Source organism: Watersipora subatra, chromosome 8, assembly GCF_963576615.1.
Source record: "Watersipora subatra chromosome 8, tzWatSuba1.1, whole genome shotgun sequence".
Taxonomy (NCBI): domain Eukaryota; kingdom Metazoa; phylum Bryozoa; class Gymnolaemata; order Cheilostomatida; family Watersiporidae; genus Watersipora; species Watersipora subatra.
In genome coordinates, this window is record NC_088715.1 from 28,955,397 (window position 1) to 28,967,701 (window position 12,305).

A 12,305-nucleotide genomic window follows, 5' to 3' on the forward strand; every position below is an offset into this window, starting at 1 on the left:
GATAGTCTATTATAGCATATAGTAGTAGTTTAGTAGCTATAATATCTCAACTGTAGCAGTAGTACAATATTCTTACAACTTTTCGATCTGGTTAATTTTGCCAAAATTAAGGTGGGAGTGTGAAGGAAATATTTGACCTGAGATGGCTCCACAGACGTCATGCCTTTGTCCTCATTTTTTATTGCTGCCAGTGGGTGGTCAAGCCAACCCCTGACCTTTGTGGCGTGGCGTGTCCGGTCCCAATTGATTCATAGATATGGCCGGATGTAACACACACCAATAAAATTTAGAGAAAACACCATGTCACAACACTGTACAACCAGATCAGCAGTTTTTGCTCTTTCTTAGTTAGTTTACTGTTTGCCTTCATGCAATCAACATATCAATATTTTGCTTCGATCATATTTCATTATTCTATATTCAGCTTATATTCAACAATGTGCCTGACATTGGAGGCAAAAGGTCAGTCAACCGCATATGCATATTTCTATACTTTCTTGAATATTATTGTTATTATTTGGCTTAAATCATACATTCATTCATACGTTTTATTATTGTGCTAATTATATCATGTAATTGCATTTAATTCTATCAAGGTTAACTTGTAGTTTTATCTTAATATCGTCTATTACAGACTTCACGGCAGATGCTGATGTTAGATACATATAGTAATAAAGTTACACAATTAAAGCATCACCAGTAGAAGCCTTATTCTCTTCTAGTCAGCACAGTTGTTGCCGCTTTTTATAAGTGAAGTTTTAAGAACTTCACAGTTTATTTTGTACTATATATGTATAGAACATTGATGATTTATACAAGAGGGTGTTTGAATTAGATATTTACTATGGGTTTCTATACCCCTCTATATGAAAATTTCGCCTTACCATGCCAACACTGGAATGAATTAAAACTGTATGGCGAGTGTCTACTGTATTCTGAACTAGTCACAAATAAGAGTGGAGATAGACCATGCATTTATTGATGCATGTTTATTTGATGCATGATATAGGCTTATTGTTAATTAACATACCAAATACACTAGCAAAATGTTGTCTATTAAAATTTTTTTGTTAACTGAGTATTCGGAAGCTGAAGTGTTTTTATTAACAGACTATGCCACGAAATTCGAAGGATATTTTGTGACAAATTGTTATGGTGGATAACAACAATTGTTTTTGTCATCCTCAAAACAGCAGGAATTCGATTGCTATTTGTTTAGAAACTATGATGCATGGTCCAATAATGTTCACTAGTGAGGCATTAGAAATAGTTTGCTCCGATGTTTACTAGTTCATTAACCAGTTCTTGTTATAAATGACAATAAATTCTATGATCTACTCTCGTTGGTTACAAATTGTTAAATTTCGACAAATTGCTTTGTCTAAATTTCTTAGATATTTTCTGATGTACAAATTATTGCATGCATCTGTGACATCTCGTGACCTTGGTTTGCAAGTCTGTTTTTCCTTAAAAGCTACTTATAATTATAATAGTGACTACCTGAGTTGGATAATTGGTGTGTCCCTTCTTACGAGCTCCTGCCAACCCCTCTTTTTCTTGTCATCACACACCATTTGAAATATTTAATTATATTTTTAGTTGAATTACTAACTTTAATCAATAGAAAGAAACTGTTTAATGATACGTATTGATGGCTAAGTAGTAGAAAGAGTTCATTAAACAATTGCTCAGCTTGGTTGCTATTACTGCTAAAATAAAACTAGATACTAGAAATAGAAATAAAGACAAAAATGTTTTTTTCTATGATATTCTTTTTTCTTTGTAGTAGTGCCTTGATCAGTACAAACAAAAATTATTTATCTATGTCATCTCCATGAATGTAGTTTAAAAATGGGAAGCTTGGGAGCATGAACTACGTAGATATAACAGGTTTAAAAACAAGTCCGAAAAAACTTTATTTCATCCAAAACCTTTGTGCACTTGTGTGTCTACAGACAAAACAAATCTAAGATTCTCCTACGTCCTATGTTATTTTACAATAATATCCTCTGCATTTTTATTACTCTTCAAACAATTAAATTTAGAGTTTCCCAATGCTCCCCAAATTTAGAGTTTTCCCAATGCAAGGCTCGATTAACGCTTTAACAATTTTTGTTTTCCAGAAATTGTGTGATGCTGTTCACTGCGCAACCAATGAGGTGACACAATGCTAGTCAAGTGCAAAGGTCATGCAGTGCGCCGACCTGACAGCATGCTTGTCTCAAGTATAACCATGGAGGTTATATATGTATATACATACACATGGATATACAGTGTGTATATGCATGTGTCAGCACTAGCAGTTTTCTAGACCTAATCAGATGTATATGAGCATATATATTCATTAGCAAGATTACGCAGAAAGAGTTCACGACGAGATACTTGAAGCAAATATATGGGTAGGCTGAGGGCTTCCCTGATATGAGCAAGAGACCTGTGTGGGTCAAGACCCGCACGTCAAGAACAACTTTGCCTGTCTTGAAAAACCGTTGTTTTTGTGGAGTTGTCCCCGTTGAGCGGGCGAGCAAAACAACAGCTTGTCACAAGACGCACTGCACCTGATGCATCAGCTGCACTTATAAGGAGTTCTCTTCCGTCTATGTGGCTTGGCTGCGATGTTATGTCGGTCACTCCATTAGTAATCATAACGGATTTCGCACAAACATTTATGTAGAAAAAAATAAGATATAAACGTTTAACCAGAGACCAGTCTCTGCGGTAATCTTTAGTAGAACTTGAGAATAAAATAAATTAAAAATAAAATCAATAAGAACAAATAGAACTGACTGATACAAATAAAACTGACTGAGCGCACAAATAACAACATGTTTAGTTGCTGCTGTTGCCTAAGTTCTCAGATTCTACTAAAGTTTACAACAGAGACAGGTCTCTGGTTTCTAGAAAATACACCGATTAGTCAATCTTATACTACTAACTATTTTTTGCCATTGGTAATTAAAAAGGAAATTGTGTGGCATACATAACGGAATAGTTTTCTAGCTTAAACTTGTTTTGATTCTTCTTATGGTTTCTTATTCCAAAAACTAACTGAAAGAACTACTGTGTGATTAATTTCGCTTTGTTTGTTAATGAATAATGCATAACTTTATTACTTTCGTCAGCTTTCGTTACGTGACAAATGTGGAATATGTAATTTAAGCAAATGCCAATAGTTGAAAGTCTAACCAGGTTTGACTCAATGTGTCACATTAATTGGTGAAGTTAGGAGGCTTTTGTGGGAAAGCTTGCCATGCTATGGTCAGAGAAGGAAATATTGTGTGAACTGACAATGCTCAGGTCGTTAGGTGCACGCAGTGAGTCTTCAGTAGCCTTGACTGGCCTTTCACATGTAGCCTTAACTATCATTTAATATGTACAGTGATCCCTCGCCACTTTTCGGTTCACCGTTTACTATTTCAGTACATCGGTCGCTGTAAAAAATGTTCATGAAAATTGTAGTTAGCGAAAAATTATTAAAAATAAAAACAAAGAGGTATGCCTCGCTGCTTTGCCAGTCATCTTTCAGCAGTTCAGTATTTCGCGAAGTAAAAAATGTATTATTTGAAAATAAAAAAATTGAAGACAATTGATATAAATAAATAGCGACGATATAATACATAAAATACATAAATCTCTTTCATCGTCTAGCCCAGTGAGATCCTTCTGTGAGCATCATTATGCTAGAAGCCGTCTCAGTTTGTTTTTTCCTGTTACATTTTGTAAAGCGTAGAAGTGCAACATGCTTGTGCCGTCCTTCGTCATGACTGGTTAACACCATTGACCTTGAAAATTGTCCAATGAACTTAGGAGAATGAAAAAAATGCCTACTGAAAAAGTGATTACTAAAAGTTACTGTTTTAAGCGAGTTAGCTAATTTCTATTTCGCCATAACACCCGTGGGGGTTGCAGAACTCGATTTCTTCTTCCTTCATGCATGTCCTTTTTGACCTGTCCAACCATGTCATTTTCAGCATCTCTTGGCTAGTTACTTTGTGTTTGTTTTCCTCATATTCAATTGTTGGTTACTCATGTAACCAATCCTCTTCATTTCTTCCCTCGGTGCTCTATTACAAGCAAGACACAAAATTTGTAGTAAATGTTCAGCATTGCAATATTACTTTTGCTAGAAATTAAACCAGTATTTTGTTTAAGCTTGTTCACAATTTGTTTTCTGTGATGTTTTTTATTCATTACCAGTTTAGCTTATGTTTACAACTTAATTTGTGGTTACAAAGGTTTCAAAATACACTAAAAAACTCTCAGATAATCCCAATACGACCTACATACTTACATAAAGAAAACGGCAAAATCATCCATACTATAACAATGTCTGCTCTAAAATTCTCCGTCACTCAAATGTTTCTATCAAAAAAGACCTGTAGGTTTGTTCTTTTATATCTAAGCATGACCAATGGGAACCATCACAGCAATGCAAGTTTCTTGATGTGACTGCCTTCTGGAGGTCTTGGCAAATTTTAAGACACTCATGTAGGGCCTATTCATGAGTCTTCCTTGCGAACAGCTCAGTTAAGAACACTGTATCATTATTTATCATTATTTATCATTATTGATCATATTTATCGTATCATTAACAGCTGTATCGTATTATTTTACAAATAGTGTTAACTGTATCCTCATTTTAAGATTGTGCTGAGACTTCGTTATTACGACGTAAAAATCTGTTTCTTTCAATCTGTGGAAAGTCACAACCCTAATAAGCATGTTTAATTTGAGGCCTGTTGCTTGTTTCCCTTCTCTGACTCTGGTCCATTTGGTTGGCACCTAATTAATTAATTCTGACAGCTCTTTTTCTGGTTTTCTTTGCACTCTACCCAATCACTTTTAAGACTTTTTGTAAGACACTAATATAGTTGGGAATTTCCATTCTCAACAACTCACTTCAGAACATTAAGCCAGTGCTAATTGCAGCTGATAACTATATGGATAGGTTTAGTTGGATCCAAGCATTTCTCAAGGGCTAGGATAAAAACACTCTGCCATTCTCTTCAGTAGAACAAGACCGTGAAGTAATCGCTAAAGCTGAAACTCAAAGACTTGAATGTTGTTTGCTCTGCCAATGCTGTTTAGCACTGAAGTGGCTACGTTGTGGTTATTAGTGTAATTGATCTATTCTCCCTTCCTTTCTCAGCAGTGTTGTCAGAGGGAACTGTTGCAATTAGCTACTATATCTCTCTTTAGTAAGAAGTGTCAGACTCTAATCCAGCGTGTCAATTTTGATAAAATAAAGCACTCAAGTAGTGCGATTATTCCTTCTTACAAGCGTGTTATGTATTCAGAGGGCTGAATCTCTTGTCTTGGTTTAATAGAACCAGTCACAGCCATCTGACAGGCCTGGGCAAGTGACCTATGGCAGCTATCGTAATGTGACGAGCTAGTCGTTACCATCTCAAATATTTAGCTTAAATAAGATTTTTATTCAACCATCACATTCAGGATGACTCATGCGATAAAAATTATCTACTTACCTTCGTCAATTTCAATGTTTTGATTTGTGTATTTTTCAATTGGTATTGTTTTTGGCATTTATCTAATAGAAATAACTCATTGTTTAGTGTGATAGCTTTAATCGAATTTAAATATAGTATGCAAAGTACACTTTTGAAAGTTTCTAACATTCCTTAGTAAAACATTTCATAACCTTTTGAGTGCTATCAGTAGGAAATGCCGAGTGTTTATCATATCATTGGTTTAAAATGGTGTTTATCATGGAAAGTAAATATCTAACTAAAAACACAAATGGATGGAGCTGTTTTCTTCTTTCGGCAGGAACAGATGAGCGAACGCTGCCGCGAAGCATGAGTCGGGACAAAATGTTTAACATTGTATCACCATCTGCAAGTGGACACTCAGTACTTTCTACCGCCTCTGATGATGGGGCGCTTTCTCGCGGCTCCAGCGCCGCCTTCTCTTGTGATCAGAATGTTACCGCCGCAAGAGACACAGACAGTGACAATACTCGTCATCGGCATGGTGTAGGAGAATACCACCTCACTAGTAAGTCTCCTTTCTAATGAATGTTTTGGCGAATAATTTGTTCTCGCACATCTTTACTGTTTATGCTTCATGTATTTCCTATGACATCACTCAGGTACTACAGTTATATGCAAAATATCTTCATCTAGTTTCTCCTGGATAAGGTTTGATCCTCTATAATGTGAATCTATGAATATTACTACTACAAACGCTTTAGGAACACACATCTAGTTGCTAGTAATTGCTAGGATGTAGATATAAAACATGTTATTTAAACTACGCAGTGTTAAAGGGACAAATATTCACACTATACTACGATTGATGAACATAACTACTAATTTCATCAAATGCTTAGATTTCAAATGATAAAACTACAAAAGGTAGGAGTTGTTTTCTCGGTTCCATTATTCCCCGCCATCAATGCAAGACAATTTGTAATGCTTACCATAGAAAACGCTATATACTAAAATAAACCTTTTTAAATTATCACCGATATCAGAGATTGGACATTAACTACTGTAGATGCATCTCATCATCCAACAATTCAGCCTAGATCTGTGAACACACCCGATTCATTCAGCTCTACCTGCCACTATTGCCTTGACAATCAGTCACAAGTGCTTCCTTATCACACCCATCACAGCCACCAAGGTTAGAGGCTGCTCATGGACCTGTCTTTGGCCCATGGCTTTGTATAACTGATATAAACTAATATAAACTAGTATTCAGACTGCCAATTTGTCTACATGCCCACTTTAGATGAGTAGATAACTCCGAAGTTTGTCAAACTTGCAACAACGACGTAATATAGACACTGTTTTGCTTCTATGCTAGTTTGAGGTTACTACTATTAACATGCTTCTTGTTTACATTAAAATAGAAACCTCACAGTATTTTTTGAACATGTATGTGGTAAAGTTCAGTAGTGTCTCACTATCGATTTTATTAAATATTAAAAAATTTTTTTTTATTGCAGTTAATCAGGATTTGTATGCTCCTGGTTTCAACAGGGTACATTACTTTTATAATTGTCTTGTTTCGCTACCTAATGTCTACGTGCTTAATTTTTCTTGTAAAAAGGTAGCAGTTGTGGTTGTGGATCCTCCGCAGCGCAAACTCCAAACTCATTCACTCATTACCATCAGAACATTCCACATGCTCTGGGACGGTCACAGACTAGCAGGTTAGTTTAACATATCCAGCTAAGGAACTTAGGCTTCAAGACTATAAAGACAATCTCTGGAATTTTTACTATAATATACGCCGTGTTCGTTCGTCTCACTGGTTGGAAGTCGGGAAATAGATTGCTTCATTCCGGATTCGAACTTGTGACTATCAGCATGGTATACGCACAACTGCGCCCATCGACCACCCGGTACAATTCTAGAATTATTGTTTATCTATTATTACACCTACCGATCTCTCACGGCATACTAGACTTACAGGCTACTAGCTTCAATAAAACCAGCTAACTTTAATATCTTGTTTTACGGTAATACATAGTCTTCATTTTTAAAAATTTTTTTGGTATGTAATGAAAAACATAATTTAGTTGATCTAAGATTCTCCTACGTCCTATGTTATTTTACAGTAATATCCTCCACCAAGGTTAGAGGTGGAGAGGTTAGAGGTTAGAGATATTACCATTGTCAATAAAAAGTTATACACGCGTTATGAAGAATCTCCAAATTTTACGTCACCTTGAATGTATGTTTTCTTGTAATTGGTTAGAACAATCATGCATATTTAGCCACATCTTTAAGAACTACTACGATCTCGACCAGTCGTTCAATGACATAAAAATAATTATTTATTGTTGTTTACGAAATCCTAGTCCTGACCCAGTAGAACCTTTCATAATCAATGAGATTTTGGTTAGTGCTTTTATATAGTGGTAGTTCTTTAAAAACAGCTTTGTAAAAACATTTCCAAATCTATTACTTTATTTTTGCTGGTGGTAAAATGTTTCTCACTTTTTTCTTGCAACAATACTATTGCATTACTATTGTACTACTATAGTACTATTATTGACCTATTGTTGCACTATTGCAACAATAGTGCAATAATAGTGCACTATTAGTGCACTATTAGTGCATAAATAGTGCACTGTGTTTCTATAACCTGTAAAGAACCCATAAACAGATAAATGCAAGCAAGCTTAGAATTTACCATGCAAACAGTCTTCCAATGGTAATTGCAAACACTTGTTTGCAATTACCTTGCAAAACACTAGTGAAATTACATTGGACCTGTGTTTTGTTGTACATTGGAGTTATCTCACTAACTCCCTTGACTGTTATGATTTTCTCACCATATGACGCCAAAGCAGGAACGGATTAAAATCATATTCTTAGGGTGCACTGTATATTGTTATAAAAATATGTAATTTTAAAATGCTGTCAGTTAATTTGTAAAGAAACCACATACTAAAAAATGCAAGCAAACTTGGCAACTACTTTGCAAACAGTCTTCTAAGGAGCTTTGTGTATTGTCTGACATGGGAGTTGTCTCACTAACTTCCTTAACCCATACTTCATTCAATCAGGTTGACTACAGTTGCCCTTTCAACTTGCAGTAAATACCACAGCGGATCATATGAGCCTCCGTGGGACCTTGTTTACCCATCACTATCCAAGCTCAGCGAATTCCCACAACATCATTCTGCTCGGCTTGGCTACACTATACCTGCAGCACCTCACGACTGCTTACACCCAGGGCCTCAAGGCAATATGTGCACACATAATAGCAGACCGACCAATGCACTCGGCTCTATGCAGAATCATCAGTCTCCATACAGGTAGGTCTTTGAGTGTACTTATCACGGCTGATTATGGATGGAGGAAAGATTAAACACAACCTGGCGCTCTACACGAAGACGAACTTACACGACATTTCAGTTGATTTTATTAGAAAGTTTCGATATTTTCTATAATTGCGGTTGGTTTGATGTTTGAGGTGATTGGACTACGAGGATGTTTCAAGATTAAAATCGACCAAACTTTATTGCAATTAAAGCATTCAGAAGAAAAATATGCATGAATAATGAATAACTAGTTGCCATTGTTGCTGTAGTTGATATCGGTTATTGTGTTCAAGTCGCTGCGTTGCGCGTCTCTATTCCATCGGTGTCTTCGCAACTATAGACGCCATAATCGTACCTTCGCTTGACCTGAGCATTTTAACCGCAATGAACTTTTGTCACTTTTAATCTTGAAACATTCTGGCAGTCAGATTACCTCAAACATCAAAACAACCGGAAACGATAGAAAAATACTGATAATTTCTGATAACATTTACTAAAACTTTGTGTAAAGTCATCTTTAAACATTTTAAGTTTGCTTCTGTTATTGCTTTGTAATTGACAAACAGCTTTTATGCGTACTCCTTATGTAAAAGTTACTTAGAACTTTTACATAAAACATTTTAAGGCAAAACATATACATATCCAGTTAAACCTCTTACAGTCAAACAAGGTAATTTGTTTAGCGATCTTCACATCTAGTACCAAAATACCAAAAATTCTTATAAAAATACACATAACTTTTTTAATCTGTGTTATAACTGAAAAATATGATACAACTGCTACATAAATACTCCAAATGCGGTAATTACACAAGCTTTTAAACAAGGATGTTACACAAAGCTATGCATAAATTTAAAATATAGATTTTTTTGGGTATATATCGAGGATATGAAATTAACATTTTAGATTTTAGAAACCACAAATTTTACAAAAAAATTCGATTATTATGCGCAAAAGTAGGCAATTACTTTAGGGGTAGACCTGAATATTCACTCAAAGTTCATATCCTACATGTATATTCGAACATTTATATGTTGAGCTCTGGCATGTCTCGTTTTTATGTAAGTTTTTCGGTGGTCAGCAACGATAATAATGTTGATGGAAGCGTTGTAATTAATAACCTTGAGTGGTTTTAATGACCTTCAGAACAGCGTTTTGTGCCGCTCTGCGTGCCGTTCTTGCCATTTCATTTTGCATGCAGCCCACAAATGCTTTCCTATAAGGTTATTGCTATGTAGTTATAGTCATTGAATTTTGGAGTTGGACCCCCTTGCAGTTGGAGTGTGCAGTGTTTATGGCTGCTGTGTTTTCTCTTGAGCGAATTGGGTAACATTTCTAATGCAATGTGCTACCTTCTTGAAGCAATGGGCTTACCCTATTTAGATGCAAGGGTGAACCATACTTTTGCAATTGGCTAATCCTCTTGATGTAATTGGTTAATTCTATTGATGCGATAGATTAACTTTCTTTTGGCAATGGGTTAACTTACTTAGGAAAGTCACAATGCTTGTAGAAGTATGTATTTCTTGTTTATTTTTGTAACAACCCTTCAAAGACTTCTTCAACTTGCATTTTTAGTTTTGTTGCGCTATTGATTTTAAGGCTTATATTGTGATAGCCCTTAAGCTTTTTCCCATAAAAAACCAAAGATTTCGTTGTTAGTTATCCTCACCATAACCTTGCCTAGACTTAATATCCAAGCTGGATTTCTCTCTTGAGCTCTCGGTCTAAATATTTAGATAACACATAATTGTCTTATCTCCTAACTGTGCAGGGGGTAATCCTATTAATTCTGACGCATAACTAGACTGCTTTGAAGTATCTACCCCGCATTTCAGGTCAATACTTCTTATTCTTCACCTGAAACATTCATCTTTAATTTTGCTCTTCAAGTAAACCAACTTACGACAGCAGGAGATACTTTTCTCCAGAATGTCTGCTTCATCAGGATTTCGTACTGTTAGTTTTTACCGACTAGTAAAAGAATAAAAAGGACATAGTTGAATAAGGATGAGTAACAAACTATATGAGATGCAGAATCTTGCCATTCGTGGTTCGTCTGAGAATAGCGAGGAGCATAATATAAGCGAGCTGGAATCTCGGCTGTATGACCTCACGCCAAGGACTACAAGTGATCGGGATGAATCAGACGATTGCGTTAGTAAAAGAATAGAAATATCGGCTCCACTCTTTGGAACGTTACGGTCTGTTTCTAGTTGGAATTTTATTGTTTTTTTCTAATTCATTAGCCGCGTCTGTATAGGGCTTGTTTGACATTGTTTGTCAAGCAGGATCGCGTTGCTTGCTATGCGATGATAACCCTACCATTCACTAAATTATCACAACAGTAAAACTAGTAAAATTGGTTACTTTCTCCTTTTGTTATCTGGTGGTTACACAGAAATTATTGAAATAGGTAAAGGGCTGAAGTGGTTACCTTAACTACTGGTAATGAAAAACAGAATATCTAATAGATCACCAACGGTTTGTTTTAGAGCTTCGAATTCGCTAGTGTCAAGGTCTATGACCAACCATGACAGGTTAGCTTTACAAGATGGCAATGTAACACAGCAGAGGGGGAATCATGGCAGCAATACTATGGCTACTACAGGAAGTCACAGCTATGAGACTCCATGGGATAATGGTGACAGGTTTGTAGTTTTATTATCTTGGATTGGTACATTTTATAAAAGTGTAAATCAGTCTATCATTATATTTTTTGAACCACTTCATGGATGTTGTTTGCTAGCTTATGTTTCTTTGGAAGCTGAAATTTGAATGTGTCTGAAACAGATTTTTTCATCTTCTATCTTGTTCTCTTAAACTGTACAGGGCCACAGTGTGAGTCTGAAATCTACACAGCGTCGCATCATGTCTTGAATATATTGTGTTAGTATAGTCTGTTATATTGTGTTAGTATAGTCTGTTATTTTGTGAGTCTAAAAGCAGTACAGACTCACATCAGGAATCTGAAAGCAATATCAGTGTCACATCTGGAGTGTAACGTTGCGAGTTTAGCAAACTATGTATTGTATGTCGACTCAAACACTTGCTCTCATATTATGTAGCTTAAGTTTTAGTTCTTTATACTTGAGTAATTTGGAATTGAATATTTGAGGAGCGTCATTTCCACAATGCTTTTCTTTTTACATAGGAAAATTACTTTTGGATGACTTGAAGTTGAAAATAGATGAGTGTTTCACGACTCTTTTTGGCTGAAAAATAGAAACTCATTTTTTATCCCACTCACCGTTTCATCAGCAGCTGTAGTAAATAATTTCTGTTTTGGATAGATTGGCCTGTTTGATTAACTCACCCAGATTTACTTCCTTTCTACATACCGTATATCCCCGCATATAAGCCTTGTATGCGGGGATATACGGTGTATGTATCAAATATTTACTATTTGTTCTCAACTATTTGTAGCCAGTCATGGCTGGATCGTAGTGACTAGCCTGATTTCTAGACAACGAACTAGGGTTATAAAGCATGCAAGGGTTCTAAGTTG

The 12,305-nt window shown here is 35.7% G+C and overlaps 1 protein-coding gene across 1 annotated transcript in view; it reads left to right on the plus strand.

Moving 5' to 3' along the window:
* Window positions 1–8,662: 8,662 nt before the first annotated feature.
* The window catches only part of LOC137402178 (teneurin-m-like), a 76,052-nt gene continuing 72,409 nt past the window's right edge, over window positions 8,663–12,305 (plus strand). The window contains exons 1-2 of the mRNA XM_068088659.1: window positions 8,663–8,791; window positions 11,293–11,452. Of these exons, the coding sequence (XP_067944760.1) occupies window positions 8,724–8,791; window positions 11,293–11,452 (228 nt within the window). The 5' untranslated portion in view covers window positions 8,663–8,723. The remainder of the gene's footprint in view (window positions 8,792–11,292; window positions 11,453–12,305) is intronic.